This window comes from Gekko japonicus, unplaced genomic scaffold, assembly GCF_001447785.1.
Source record: "Gekko japonicus isolate JY-2015 unplaced genomic scaffold, Gekko_japonicus_V1.1 scaffold20, whole genome shotgun sequence".
NCBI lineage: Eukaryota > Metazoa > Chordata > Lepidosauria > Squamata > Gekkonidae > Gekko > Gekko japonicus.
The window spans coordinates 2,518,976-2,534,786 of record NW_015169172.1 but is presented as its reverse complement, the minus strand read 5'-3'; the positions used below and the strand labels follow the sequence as shown (position 1 = coordinate 2,534,786).

At 43.0% G+C, this 15,811-nt stretch overlaps 1 protein-coding gene across 3 annotated transcripts in view; it reads left to right on the top strand.

The window, feature by feature from the left end:
• The window catches only part of PDE4B (phosphodiesterase 4B), a 405,335-nt gene that overhangs the window by 320,869 nt on the left and 68,655 nt on the right, over positions 1–15,811 (top strand). For all 3 annotated transcript variants that reach the window (XM_015415810.1, XM_015415809.1, XM_015415811.1), the window contains 4 exons: positions 3,380–3,574; positions 7,470–7,506; positions 8,546–8,616; positions 9,954–10,003. In XM_015415810.1, the coding sequence (XP_015271296.1) occupies positions 3,380–3,574; positions 7,470–7,506; positions 8,546–8,616; positions 9,954–10,003 (353 nt within the window). The remainder of the gene's footprint in view (positions 1–3,379; positions 3,575–7,469; positions 7,507–8,545; positions 8,617–9,953; positions 10,004–15,811) is intronic.

The window sequence follows — 15,811 nt, the reverse complement described above, 5'->3', positions numbered from 1 at the left end:
AAATCTTTTTACTTCAATGCTTCTATATATCTGTCTTATTTACCCATTTATAAAATTTCATCCAGTTTTTTCCAAACTGTCTGTTTTATCCTTTAAATAAAATGTGAGGTTATCAATTTCCACTGCTCCCAATATTTTTGTTACAACTTCAGTTCTGTTTGGTACCCCTGTTTTCCTCCAACAACTGGCATATGCAATCCTTGCTGGAATAATTATATTAATTACAGAATATAAATCATTCTTTTGGATTTCTTTGGGTGGAATAGTTAACAAAAATAATTCTGGGGTAAAGGGGATAGAAATTTCTAGGCTTTTCTGTATTATTTCATGTATATCAATCCAGTAATTCTTCGCTTTCCAGCATTTCCACCACATGTGAAAAAACGTTCCAGTTGCCTTTTGGCATTTCCAACAATGATTAGTACAATTAATATCTATCTTAGAAAGAAACATAGGAGTTATATACCATCTGTGAAAAAGCTTATAAATATTTAATTTATAAGGAATCAATCTAGTCATGTTTATACTTTTCTTCCATATCCAAGACCATTGTTCCAGGTCAATAGAGTGCCCTAAATTCTGGGCCCATTTTATCATCACTGGTTTAACCTGTTCCTCATGCATACATTTTTAAAAAATAAATTTCTGATTTGTAAACATCACTATCTTGTTAAACTCTGTATATTTTTCATAGAAACCTAATCACTTATCTTTTTTAAAGCAGGATAGAATTTGCCAATTTTGCCACCAATTATATTGTAATGGGTTTTTCAATTCTTGTCTGGTGTCTATTAACTCATTATATCTAATTTGATCTTCTTTACGGATCACATTCGGATGAGTCACAGCTTCTAAAGGTACTACCCATCTTGGTGTTTTCATATAGGTTTGCTTCCTTAATCTGGTCCCATACTTTTAATAGTGAGCCTCTCAACCAATGATTCTGAAAGTATCTCTGTGATCCCGCCTTTCCATACCAGGAAAACGCATGCCACCCTAAAGGCAAGTCATGTGCTTCTAATTTTAAAATTCTGTTGTTTTCCAGAAGAACCCACTCCTTAATCCACACTAAAGTGGAAGCCTTTTAATAAAGCTGCCAATCAGGAAGACCAAAACCTCCTCTACTCTTTTTATCCTGTAATGTCTTGAGTTTAATCCTGGATCTTTTCCCTTGCCATATAAAGTTTAAAATTATTTTGTCTAATTCTTTACAAAAAATAGTGCTTTTCAAGATTGGGATTGTTTGGAACAGAAACAAAACTTTTGGGAGTACCATCATTTTCACCACCGCAATTCTTCCCATTAGGGATAATTGCAGATTTTTCCATATTTGTAAATCCTTCTTTATATCTTTAAGCATTAAATCATAATTATTAACCTCTAGAGAACTACATTTATTCGTTAAGTTTATCCCCAAGTACTTAATCTTTGTGTTCACTTCTATTCCTGTTATTGTTTGTAAATCGTCCTCTTGGGTTTTATTCATATTTTTAGTTAACATTTTGGTCTTTTTAAAACTGATCTTAAAACCTGACACTTCACCATATTTTTGTATTAACAAGATTAAATTTGATATTGAATAAGAGGGGTCTTCAAGAATAAAGGCCAGATCATCGGCAAAAGCTAAACATTTATATTCTTGTCCCTTTAATCTTAAACCCCTAATATTTTCATCTATTCTAATTTGGTCATTTAAGACCTCAAGCGTCAAAATAAAAAGAAGGGGTGAGAGTGGGCAACCCTGTCTGGTATCTTTGTATATTGGAATAGGATCTGTTAGGTTTCCATTCACTATTACTCTGGCCATCTATTCCCTATAGATAGTAGCGACCATCTTATAAAAGTTTTCACCCGCCTGCAATATCTGTAATAGCTCTAATAAAAAATTCCAATCAACATTATCAAAGGCTTTTTCCGCGTCAAGCAGAATCAATGCTAAGAAAAATGTATGGAGTTAAAGACAAGAAGAGTTTTTGTATCATCACACTCATTCTTTTGTTTTGTATGTTTTTTGTGGTTTGGAAAATTGAATATATATATATTCAATTTATATATATATATATATTCACTTGTGCCATGGAAGCTAGCTGGGTGACCATGGCCCAGTCACCTTATTCTCAACCTAGCTCTGACCTGGATAGCCCCAGGATAGCCTGATCTTGTCAGATCTCAGAAGTTAAGCTGGGCCAATGTGGAGGCAGGCAATGGCAAACCACCTCTGAACGTCTCTTGCCTTGAAATCCCTACAGGTCACCATATGTCAGATGTGACTTGACAGCAAAAAATAAAAATAAAAAGAATTCCATCACATCACTCGTGTTCTGAGCAGGCACTTGGGAGGACTTCAGTTCTTCATTTTGAGGCCCAATAGCTGACCAATCCAAACATCTACAAGGCATTTGTGATAGCTAGGAGTCTGCCTTTGTACTATCATTTACCAACTAATAGGGATGTGTATTAACAGGCTCACAAGCCAAAATTTGGCATGAAATTGGGCTGGTTCAGAGGTCAGAAGCCATTGTTCAGGAAAGGTGCCTTCCCCAAAATTTTACCAGACTTTTGGCTATTTTGGTTTGGCTGTTCAGGGCCAGCCATTTAAACCTAACAGGAGAGTCAGGAATTTATTGGACTTTTCATTCTTAGCAGAGTTGGACTTCCAACAGACATCTGGGTAATAGGGTGCTGCAACACCCTAACTACTGCTTTGCAAGATCTGGCTGAGCTGGGTGCAAGGAAAGGAAGAAAGGCTAGACTAGTGAAGAAAATGACCTGCAAGTTGGCAATTATTGTAGCAGTTATCAGCATGCTGGTTTGGTTGTACAAACTGTTAAGCAAGTTTGCTTCAGTCTTGGAGAAAGGGAAATCTAGCTGATCCTAGAGTGTTTTTTGCTATGCTCAAATTTTCCTGTGCCTGCAGCCAGAACTGCATTTTAAAAATAAAAGGAAAGACTTTTGGCTGAATGCACCATGATGTGGACTTCAAGGGCCTTCCTCAAGCTGCACCCAGGGCAGAATGCATCCCCCACCCTGCCCTCATTATGCCTCTGTGGGAGGTATAACAACATTGCCAGAAGTCAAAAATTCTTTACCTCTGGGAAGTAACCTGGATGAAATGCGAAGGAAGATGCTGTCAACAAAATGAACTCAAAATACTAATGAAACCATAAGGGTCTTGGGAATGAAGCAGTGGCCATATTTAAGAATTGTTATTTTGATGGCCAGAAGGCCCCTTCTGCCTATACTTTTTTCCATTGGCAATGGATTCTTTGTTAAATTGCAAAGTGAACGACACTGTTTTATTTGTATCTGCAAATAATGAAGCTATTATTGATTCTTAATATGCTATGTCCTATAACATTGATGTGTGCCTTGTTTACAGCTTTGATGTGGAAAATGGTCCATCACCAGGTCGCAGCCCACTGGACCCTCAAGCCAGCTCCTCTTCAGGACTTGTGCTCCATACCACTTTCCCAGGACACAGCCAGCGTCGAGAGTCATTTCTTTATCGATCAGACAGTGACTATGACCTGTCACCAAAGACCATGTCCAGGAATTCCTCCCTTCCAAGTGAACAGTAAGTACATACATTACATAGTGCCTGCACTATTGTAGATCTTACGCTGCACGACACATATCAATAAATTGATATTGAACAAGAAACTGTGATTGATACTAATAAATTGCTATTTATTGCTAGGGATGAAGTCACCATTTAGGTCATAGGGAACATTCTCAGAGGGCTGAAGTTATGGGAGAAGCAGCAGCATGCTGATTTCTCTATTGCTTGTTGCAGCCCAGCAGGACCTGCTCTTCTTTGACCAGGGCTGTGGTGACACATATAGCTCATGGGCTCTTGCTCTTCAGCTTGCAACCAAGGGCCTCTAGCCGTGCCTAGCCTTTATACCTTCAGGCAGGAAGGGAAAAGAAAAAACACAGCTGAGATACTGTGCAGCTGTCAAGAAGTTCTGCAACAAAAGTTCCCCTTTTTATGGAATGGCGTGCTTTCTCTCTTCACTCATATGTTGCATTTCATTTATCCATGTTTCAATGGATAAAAATGAAAGAGGACCTGGATATTTGAAGAAAGCCAACAGCAGCCCATCTAGTGAAAAAATTGAGAGGGAAACATATGCAACTACAAATGCAAGGGAAACAAGACAAAAAGCCTGTTTGGGTCAGGCATAATTCCTCATAATTCTATGCCCTTTGACATGGTAGATGCTGGCCTTCAACTTCAGGATGCATTTTCCCATTTTGACTTTCCGGTCCAATCCTGTTGGACAGTCCCGGAGGCGCCCTCTAGTGTGTGGGGTGCCTCAGGGGGCTGTTCTCTCCCCGTTATTATTTAACATCTATATGCGCCCCCTTGCCCAGATTGCCCAGAGGTATGGGCTTGGGTGTCATCAATATGCAGATGACACCCAGCTCTATCTGATGTTGGGCGGCCGGTCAAGCTCTGTCCCTAAAGATCTGAACCGGGCATTACAGGCCGTGGCTGGTTGGCTCTGGCTGAGCAGGCGGAAGTTAAACCCGGCGAAGACGGAGGTCCTGGGCTTGAGTCGCGGTGGCCTGGGGTTAGGGCTCCCGACCTTCGATGGGGTGCCTCTGGTGCCGGCGCCGGAGGTTAGGAGTTTGGGAGTGCTCCTGGACTCCTCGTTAACCATGGAGGCCCAGGTGGCAGCCACTGCCAAGTCAGCCTTTTACCATCTGCGGCTGGTGCGGCAGTTGGTCCACTTCCTCGACCGCAGCGACCTGGCCACAGTGATCCATGCGACGGTCACCTCGAGGCTAGACTACTGTAACGCTCTCTACATGGGGCTGCCTTTGCTGCAAATCCGGAAGCTGCAGCTAGTGCAGAATGCTGCGGCCAGGTTGTTGATGGGTCTTCCTAGAAGGGACCATATCCAGCCTGTGCTGAAAGCGCTGCACTGGCTGCCTATAGTGTACCGGATTCGTTTCAAAGTGCTGGTTCTTACCTTTAAAGCCCTACATGGTCTGGGTCCAGCTTACCTAAGGGACCGCCTTTCCCCATATGTTCCCCAGCGAGCACTTCGGTCCGGGACGCAACATCTCCTGGCAATGCCAGGCCCTAAAGAGGCCAGGCTGACCGCTACCAGGGCCAGGGCTTTCTCGGTGGCGGCTCCTACCTGGTGGAATGAGCTCCCAGAGGAGATCCGGGCCCTGCGGGACCTTGTACAGTTCCGCAGGGCCTGTAAGATGGAGCTCTTCCACCAGGCATATGAGTAGGGGCTGCCACTACCATCATTACCACCATGTTCCATCTTACCCTGGCCCTGGATGAGGGAACGTCAGCGTCCCTGGAGCAGAACTGCTGAACAGTGTGAAGTACGCCATCTGTGAACATCGAGAGCACTTTAGTTAGTTAGTTAATAACTTATTAAGATTGTTTTGTATTATATGGATTTTAAATGGTTTTAAATATGTTTTTATTGGCGTATGCCCTTATGTAAGCCGCCCTGAGCCTGCATTGCGGGGAGGGCGGGGTATAAATTGAATTAAATAAATAAATAAATTATTCCAGGGAAAACCAGAAGTGATGCCACATCACTCTAGGAACCCCTGGAAACACTATGGTAAAACCCCACTTCCCCAGAACACGTGAAACTGCCTTGTATTGAATCAGACCCTTGGTCCATCAAAGTCAGTATTGTCTATTCAGACCACAGCAGCTTTCCAGGGTCTCAGGCAGAGGTCTTTCACATCCCCTACTGCCAGATGGAGATGTTGGGAATTGAACCTGGGACCTTCTACGTGCCAGGCAAATGCTCTGCCACTGAGCCACAGCTCCTATAAGTGATGTCATGTCACACATGATGCCAGCAATCTCTCCTATTGTCCAAAGGAGCGGTGGCAGAAGCATGGGTTGTCAGTAGGAGGCCTCCTGCCACTGTAGAGACCTGGTAACCCTGACAGTCATTGATCACATATCTTTTTCTGCTTTTTTTTTCTTTTGTCCTTCTCTTGTTTTTCTGTTTATCACTGTAAATCTGAGACCAGTACATGTGTCTTTATTTTGATCTATGTTTCATACCTAGTTAAGGAAAGGCAGTTGGTAAATAATAAATCACATTTGTTCCATATGCTAGTAAATGTAAGTATACAATTAATGTTGGACCAACTGAAGTTTCCCAACAGTCTTCACAGGCAGCCCCATGTATCGTGTGTTACAGTAATCAAATTTGGTTGTGATCAGAGCATTGGATCACCATGGCCAGATTGTGGCCATTATAGTATCCCTTTATTTCAACTAGTAATTTGTTTTAAAACCATCTCAGTGTGGTTTTTTTCTGGAATAATTTGTGCCCAAAGAACTGGACCCACAATACTTGCTAATAGTGTAAAACTGTAACATGAGAAATACTTGTTTGTGTGTGTGTGTGTGTGTGTGTGTGTGTGTGTGCACGTGCATGCACACAAAGCAGATGGATGGCAATGGCTCTTTGCTGCTGGGATTCACAGCATATCTGTGTCTATGTCTATGATCAGTCACAAGTGTAACTCCCAGTATTATGAATTTACTTGTTACTATTTTATGCCAGAGATGTTTTATTACTGTTAACTTATACGAAAGTAGATATGCTGACTGACACATCCCCTCCAAGCTTATGTATTCCTGTGAACTACTTCTGATCAATAATGCTGCATACATATAAAAAATATATATATTTAATGAAAGCCTCAAAGATTTTAACCAGCTTTGTGTTATGCAGGGTATCTAATCTTTCATGCTGAAAATTCACAGGCATAATTCTACATTTAAGAAGCATTAAAGTCATGGATGCAACAAAAGTCACAAAATACAAATCTGACTTTTCCTCAGACAGTTGCACATTTCCCCCCCTAGTAGAGTACTAGCCTACCTTTGAATTTCCTGGCTTTTATTGCCTTATGGTACTAGAATTGAATGGTGTCTCCTGCTTGGATTTTTAAAAAATGTTTTCTCAATATACTCTTTGATTAGGGAACCATTCGACTTAGTAAGAGCCTTTGAGGTTGAATAAACCAGAGCAATACTATCGTGGTATAGGCTAGAGTTATTTAATGAACAAAGGGGTTTTTCCCCCAGACTCTTTTCTAGTTTTGCTAGGCTGAAAATGCAACCCTCCAACTGATTTGCTCTTAATCACCGGCTGATCTGATAAGGGGACAAGCAGAAAGGAGTGGGATGAGGAAGACTTCATATAAGGCCTTAGACCCCAACAGTACTGTAGAGGCAAGGGTTGGGAAAATGCTAGGAAGCTGTCAAAAAATAAGGAGGAATAAGGGAAGGTGTGCCTAGAGAACAAAAGAGTTGTATTTTCCATGTTGGCGTAAACTTTCCACTCACATCTTTGGATGCAGAAGGTGCATTTGCTACCTTATCAGCCTGAAAGTTCATCATGATGAGTCTGGGTGGTGTTGAATGATCTATGTCTAAACTGTCTGTTTTTATTTTAATTTTTTGCCAGACATGGAGATGACCTGATAGTTACACCTTTTGCACAGGTATGTTCCAAATATTCTAGCACTCCAGCATTTCAAGTTTGGACATTTGAGTACTCAAAGTGAACTTGCAAAACAGAAGTACTGGGCCTTAAATGGTTCCCAGGCCCTTTTGGTCCCCCCTCAATCAGTGTGCCTTCCCTTTGAACTTGGCAAGTCTTGACAGGCTTTCTTCAACTCCTCTAGGTGCAATCACATTGAAGATTCCTGGGCTTGTCCCCATCCCTCTCTCTCTTGATGAACACTGTCCCCATCCCTCGATTGACTGCTTCTGCTTATTTTATATGTTCAGGTATCATATCCAATGCAGTATTGACTGGATACCTTGACCTTTCCTGACTTTCTCGCCATTGCCTGCTGTTTTAGAAAAATAGGGCCTCCATTTTCTCTCATTTCCCTTCTAAAGACCATGTACCAAGGTGATGTAAGAAAGACAACACTCCACCTGTTCGCTGTGGCAAATGCACTCTCCCTACATTTAAAGGTTAACTTCTCTAGAGGTTGTGACTGCTTAATATTTAGGTGGACCCTTATAGTTGGCATCTCACCTATACTAAGCATATAAGTGTTGAAATCTATTTTGTCCCAAAAGAGAGCTTGGTGGTATAAGCAGTAGTCGTGCAGCTCACTGTGGAAGAGACGGCTGTTCTGCAGATTATCCAGTTACCCATCTGTGTTGCACTATCATGTATGACTTTCATTGGATTACTGCAGCCTAAGGTTGTCATTAACTGCTGAGTTACTGCTGCCATTTATACTGATACAATGGATTTACACAATAGTGAAATAATTTGCACATGCTGCATAATGAATGATAAAAATCCCCATGTATGTTCTCTGTCATGGATATGATCCAGCCAAAGATAAATATATTGAAACCCTACTGGTTTCTCTGGGAGCCAGTTATGTATTTCATTCTCTTCCATTGAAATCAATGACCATCAAAGTGTGTGTGTATGTGTGTGTGTGTGTGTATGTATGTATGTATATGGTCAAAAATTCATTTTAAAATATGCATTATGTCCTTTTGTATTTTATATAGGTCTTGGCAAGTTTGAGAAGTGTAAGAAATAATTTTACATTATTGACAAATCTCCAAGGAGCCTCAAACAAGTAAGCTGCTTCTTTTAAAATAATTGTAGCTGCATCATTCACATTTTAAGACAGGTCTTAATTAGTAGGCTTGTTGTGGTGTAGTGGTAAGAGTGTTGGACTAAGACCTGGGAAATCCAGGTTTAAATCCTCTTGCTATGAAACCCTCTGGTGACCTTGGCCACTCACTTTCAACCTAACTTACCTCATAGGTTCAAGTGGGTAGCTGTGTTGGTCTGAAGCAATAGAACAAAGTTTGAGTCCAGTGGTACCTTTAAGACAAACAAAATTTAATTCTGAGTATCAGCTTTCATGTGCATGCACACTTCTCCAGCAGGTTGTGAGGATAGAATGGGAGAGTACAGAACCATTTATTCTGGGTAGGATAGCACCAGATAGAAACATATTAAATAAATAAGGTCCTCAGTAATCTTTCATCTTCTAGGCATATACATGAACAGAGGGTTGAGACAGAGCGAGGCTTGGTTTTTATACCCCACTTCTCTCTACCGTGTGACAGAGTGAGCTCCTGTCTCTGGCACCAGCTCCTGCCAACCTAACAGTTCAAAAGCAAGAAGTTGCAAGTAGATAAATAGGTACCACTTCAGTGGGAAGGTAACAGCATTCCATGCCGGCAACATGACCATGTCTTTGGACAGCGCTGGCTCCTCGGCTTGGAAACAGAGATGAGCACCACCCCCTAGAGTTGGATTCGACTAGCTTTCGAGCAAGGGGAACCTTTACCTTTACCTTTTCTCTACCGTAAGGAGTCTCAAAGTGGCTTACAATCGCCTACCCTTTCTCTCCATAAAACAGGCACCTTGTGAGGTAGGTGGGGCTGAGAGAGTTCTGAGAGAACTTGACTGGCCCAAGCATGAGGCCCAAGCAGGCCTCATGTGGAGGAGTGGGGAATCAAACCCTGTTCTCCAGATTAGAGTCCACCACTCAACCACTACATCATGCTGGCTCTGAACACAAATGAAGCTACCTTATATTGAATGAGACCACTGGTCCATCAAGGTCAGTAGTTTACTCAGCCTGGCGGCAGCTATCCAAAACATCAGGCAGAGGTCTTTTATATCACTTACTAACTGATCCTTTTAATACTGGGGATGCCGGGGATTCAGCCTGATATTTTTTGCATGCAAAGCAGATATTCTACTATTGAAGCATCACCTGATTTTTGTGATGTTGTTTTCCGGTTGCATTCACATAGCCATTGCTTGCTGTTCCTGTGAAGTGCCTTAGTTATTCAGTATTAATTGCAGATATTCTTCAGATTGTACTATTATGTAAATCTCAATCCCGCTACACCCCTATAATAAGTACTTCATACCATATTATTTATTCCTCCGCAGGAGGTCTCCAGCAGCAACTCAGCCCCCAGTCGCCAGACTGAATCTTCAAGGTACGTGTTCTGTTAAAGCGCAGTATGTTTAAGTGGAAACTCTAAGCTTGTAAAAAATCCAATTGAATCCATTTAAAAATTATTAGAGTCCCTGAATCACAAAGACCAAAGCCAATGTATTTGTAGTATGGAACAAATCTGTAGAACTCAAAACAATCAGAATTGTGGTGCTTAATCTCTTTAAATTGGCTGTTGCAATTTATGACTGGGTAGAAAGAATGGAAAACTGTTATTCTGATATTTCTAACATGGTCATATGAGTAGGTTCTCCAGGTGAAGCACACTTTTTAAACAGCTTTAAATGTGGTAGTTTGTGGTTAAGGAGAGGTGATGATGAAAAGGCAGTGACTAAAGTGGGTACAGAAAAGCCAGTGGCAGATGGCAAGATATATGTGCAACGCTGGCTAGAAGAAGAGAAGAACTTTTGGAAGATAGGAAGAACATGAAGAAAATGATTCATTGATTAAATATGGGAAGACTATAACAGTAAAAATGTACAATTAACTAGAATCGTGAGCAACGGCTTGTACCCAATAAAAGATAATTGGTTCTGTGCAATCTTTTGACACAAGCAGGGTTGATGGGAACTTTTGAGCAACAAATACACAATTTTCCAAATAGTCCACACATTTTCTCTCAAATCTTTTCTACTGCATTCTCCTAGAACTCAAAATGAACTAACTGAAAAATGCTGTTGATCTCTCAGATAACACATGGTTTGGCAATACTGAGATAGACTGGGATGGCTTGACTTTTTTAAGCTTAAATATTTCTTGTTACATTATGAGCTCTGAAAAACTGGCACCACCCTGGGACTACATTTTAATTAACAGAAAAGGTCTGGACTTGCATTGCTGGTCTCCCATTTCTAAAGTATATATTGGTATTTCTAATATGAGAACATATGCATTACTGAACAAGTTCAGCATATGCTACTTGTTCTCACTTGTTCAGAGTTCAGCATATGCTACTTGTGTCTAAAGCCATTGGGGAGGCTGGCCCAGCAGCATTGCTAAGGTGTTTCGGCTTGGGCAGCTTCCCTGATGGATTAAAATTCCCTGACCCTGCTCCTACACCTAACAGATGCCTGCCTGTCTGCTGTTGGAGGGAGTGTGTTTAAAGGCATTGGGGAGGCTGGGCCAGCAGTAGTATTAAGGCAATCCTAAGAACATAAGAACATAAGAGACGCCAATGTTGGATCAGGCCAAAGGCCCATCCAGTCCAACACTCTGTGTCACACAGTGGCCAGAAATAACAGTGCCATCAGGAGGTCCACCAGTGGGGCCAGGACATTAGAAGCCCTCCCACTGTTGACCCCCCCCCCCAAGCACCAAGAAGACAGAGCATCACTTGCCCCAGAGCCCCTAGCTATACCTTGTGGCTAATAGCCACTGATGGACCTCTGCTCCATATGCTTATCTAATTCCCTTTTGAAGCCGTCCATGCTTGTAGCACCCACCACTTCCTGTGGCAGTGAATTCCATGTGTTAATCACTCTTTGGGTGAAGAAGTACTTCCTTTTATCCGTTCTAACCCGAACGCTCTGCAGTTTCATGGAGTGCCCACGAGTTCTTGTATTGTGAGAAAGGGAGAAAAGTACCTCTTTCTTTACCTGTTCTTTCCCATGCATAATCTTATAAACCTCGATCATGTCACCCCTTAGTCGTCTTTTCTCCAAGCTAAAGAGCCCTAAGCACTTTAACCTTTCCTCATAGGGAAAGTGTTCCAACCCTTTTATCATTCGAGTTGCCCTTTTCTGCACTTTTTCCAAAGCTATAATATCCTTTTTAAGGTGTGGTGCCCAGAACTGCACACAGTATTCCAAATGAGGTCTCACCATTGATTTATATAGGGGCATTATTATATTGGCTGATCTGTTTTCAATACCCTTCCTAATAATCCCCAGCATAGCATTGGCCTTCTTTATTGCAGTCACACACTGTCTCGACATTTTCAGTGAGTTATCCACTACAACTCCAAGATCTCTCTCTTGCTCAGTCTCTGCCAGTTCAGACCCCATCAATGTGTATTTATATTTAGGATTTTTGGCTCCAATGTGCATCACCTTGCACTTGGCCACATTGAACCCCATTTGCCATGTTGACGCCCACTCGCCCATCCTTGACAGATCCCCTTGGAGTGCCTCACAATCCTCACTGGTTTTCACCACCCTGAACAACTTTGTATCATCCGCAAATTTAGCCACTTCACTGCTTACTCCCATCTCCAAATCATTAATGAACAAGTTAAAAAGCAGTGGACCAAGTACTGATCCCTGCGGTACCCCACTGCTTACCACCCTCCACTGAGAAAATTGCCCACCTACACTCACTCTCTGTTTTCTATGAACTAGCCAGTTTTTGATCCATAAAAGGACTTGTCCTTCTATCCCATGATTTTTGAGCTTACTTAGGAGCCTTTGATGAGGAACTTTATCAAAAGCTTTCTGGAAGTCAAGGTAAATAATATCTATTGGATCCCCCTTGTCCACATGTTTGTTCACCCCCTCAAAGAACACTAACAGGTTAGTGAGACAAGATCTTCCCTTACAGAAACCGTGCTGAGTCTGCCTCAATAGGTTTTGTTCATCTATGTGCCTACTAATTCTTTCCTTAATAATGGTTTCCACCAATTTACCCGGTATCGACGTCAGACTGACTGGCCTGTAATTTCCCGGATCTCCTCTGGAACCCTTTTTAAAGATGGGAGTGACATTAGCTACCTTCCAATCCTCAGGAATGGAGGCAGATTTTAAGGAAAGATTACATATCTTTGTCAGGAGATCTACAAGTTCACATTTGAGTTCTTTCAGAACTCTCGGATGTATGCCATCTGGGCCTGGTGATTTTTCAGTTTTTAAGTTGTCTATCAGTTTTAGGACCTCCTCTCTCATCACCTCAATCTGACTCAGGTCTTCCAACACCCCTCCTGAAATCAGTGGTTCTGGAGTGGGCAAGCACTTCTCATCTTCCACAGTGAAGACGGAGGCAAAAAATGCATTTAGCTTCTCAGCCATTTCCCTATCATCCTTCAATACTCCTTTTACCCCTTGGTCGTCCAAGGGCCCCACTGCCTCCCTGGCTGGTTTCCTGTTTCTAATGTATTTGAAGAAAGTTTTATTGTTGGTTTTTACGTTTTTTGCTATATGCTCCTCATATTCCCTTTTTGCCTGCCTGACCTCAGACTTGCATTTTATTTGCCATAGCCTGTGTTCCGTTTTATCAGCCTCACTGTGACTAGCTTTCCACTGCTTAAAGGAATTCTTTTTACTTTTTACAGCCTCCATTACTCTGTTTGTTAACCATGCAGGCTTTTTCCTATACCTGTTTGTGCCTTTCCTAACCTGCGGAATATATATTTTTTGAGCTTCTAGGATCGTAGTTTTAAATAGATCCCAAGCTTCCCCAATTGTTTTGACCCTTTCTACTTTTCCTTTCAGTTTCCTCCCCACGTGTCCCCTCATATCAGAGAAATTACCCCTTTTAAAGTTAAAAATGGTTGTGTGAGTCTTTTTGGCCAATTCTCTATTTGTACAAATGATGAACTCAACAACATTATGATCACTGTTTCCAAGCGGTGCAATCACTTTTACATCTCTCACCAGGTCTTGAGTGTTACTTAGGACCAAATCAAGGATCGCCTCTCCCCTGGTAGGTTCCGTGACCATCTGCTCCATAGCACAGTCATTTAGAGTGTCTAGAAACTCAATCTCTTTTTCCCGACTAGAACACATATTGACCCAATCAATGTGTGGGTAGTTAAAATCACCTATTATTACACAGTGTTTTTGTCTAGTTGCTATCTTTAAGGCATTCATCATTTTATAATCCTCCTCTATCTTTTGATCTGGTGGGCGATAACAAACTCCCAGTGTTAAGTTTCCTTTTGGCCCCCCTATTTCAACCCATAGAACTTCCAGAAGCGAATCCAATTCACTTAGCCTCTCAATCTTTCTAGACTTTATACCCTCTCTGACATACAGAGCTACCCCACCTCCAACCCTTCCCCCCCTATCCTTCCGATATAATATATAACCGGGAATCACTGTGTCCCACTGATTTTCCTCATCCCACCAAGTTTCAGAAATACCCACAATGTCTATTTTTCCCTCCGACACCAAGCACTCCAACTCCCCGATTTTACCTCGGACACTTCTAGCATTTGTATAGAAACAGCTGTAATTTCCCTTACAAGTTAAGCCTGCATCCTTCCTCTTGCTATCTCGAGTCGTTGTCCGGCAGTCCATGTCACCAGCCATGGCCTCTGTGGACAATTTCAATCCACCTCCCTGTAGAAAAGCAACCGGTACCCCCTCACCTCTCTCAGATGAGCCAACCCGAACCAGAGACTTTTCATCTCCTGTCGGCTTTCCCCCAATATTCAGTTTAAAAGCTGCTCTGCCACCTTTTTGATTTTAAGTGCCAGCAGCCTGGTTCCTTCTCGGGACAAGTGGAGACCGTCTCGCCTGTACAGCTCCCTCTTGTTCCAAAAAGTATCCCAGTGCCTAACAAACCTGAACCCTTCCCCCCTACACCATCGTCTCATCCACGCATTGAGACTCCTGATCTCTGCCTGTCTCTCCGGCCCTGCGCGTGGAACAGGTAACACTTCTGAGAAGGCTACCTTGGAGGTCCTGGACCTAAGTTTCCTGCCCAGCAGCCTAAATTTCTCCTCCAGGACCTCACGACTGCATTTCCCCACATCGTTGGTGCCGACATGCACCACGACCACTGGCTCCTCCCCAGCACTATCTACCAGCCTATCTAAAACACGCGTAATGTCCGCTACCTTCGCACCAGGCAGGCAAGTCACCATACGGTCAGTACGCGGGTTCGCCACCCAGCTGTCTACCTGCCTAAGGATCGAATCACCCACTACCAAGAGCCCCCCTCCCACCCTGCTCAGGGATGGTTCCTTGGTGCAAAAGGAGAGCCGCTCACCAGCTGGGGAAGAGGTCCCTTCTGAGGGCACATTCCCCTTATCCTCAGCATGGTGCCCTGTTTCCCCTAGACCCTCATGCTCCCTGACAGCAGCGGGGCTGCCAGATCCAGAGTGGGACGTAGCTAACAAGTCCCCGAGAGTCTTTTCTGTGCGCCTAGCTGACTGTCTCTGCTTCTCCAGGTCAGCCACCTTGGCCTCAAGGGAGCACACACGTTCCCTGAGAACCAGGAGCTCCTTGCACCGAGGACACACCCAAGACTTCTGCCCAGTGCAAAACACTGGATAGCCCCCAACCCCCTGCTGAGCAAGCATCCCTGATAGCTGTAAGCATCCCACCCCCTCTTCTAGTTTGTTGTTGTGGTTAAGTGTGTGGGCTCTAATCTAGGAGAACCGAGTTTGATTTCCCATTTCTCCACTTGCAGCTGCTGGATGACCTTGGGCAAGCCATAGTTCTGTCAGAGGTGTTCTTGAAAAGAGCAGTTCCTGTCAGAGCTCTCTCAGTCCCACCTACTTCACAGGGTGTTTGTTGTGGGGAGGGGAAGGGAAAGGAGTTTGTAAGCCCCTCTGAGACTCAGAGTGAAGGGTGGGGTATAAATCCAATCTCTTCTTCTTCTTCACTTGACAGGCAACTGCCCGTCCAGTGTAGGGGGGTGGGGTATTGCAAGCCATTGTGGAGACTGGACCATCAGGATCACTATGGTGTTACTGCTAAGGTGGACTCCCTGATGGTTTTAAGCATCCTGTACCCACTGCCGCACCTGATAGACCGCCGTCTGTCAGGTATAGGAGGTGGGGGAGCATGTTTGAAGCCATTGGGGAAGCTGGGCCAACAGCACTGCTGCACCTCACAGGTGGTTGGGCATTCCT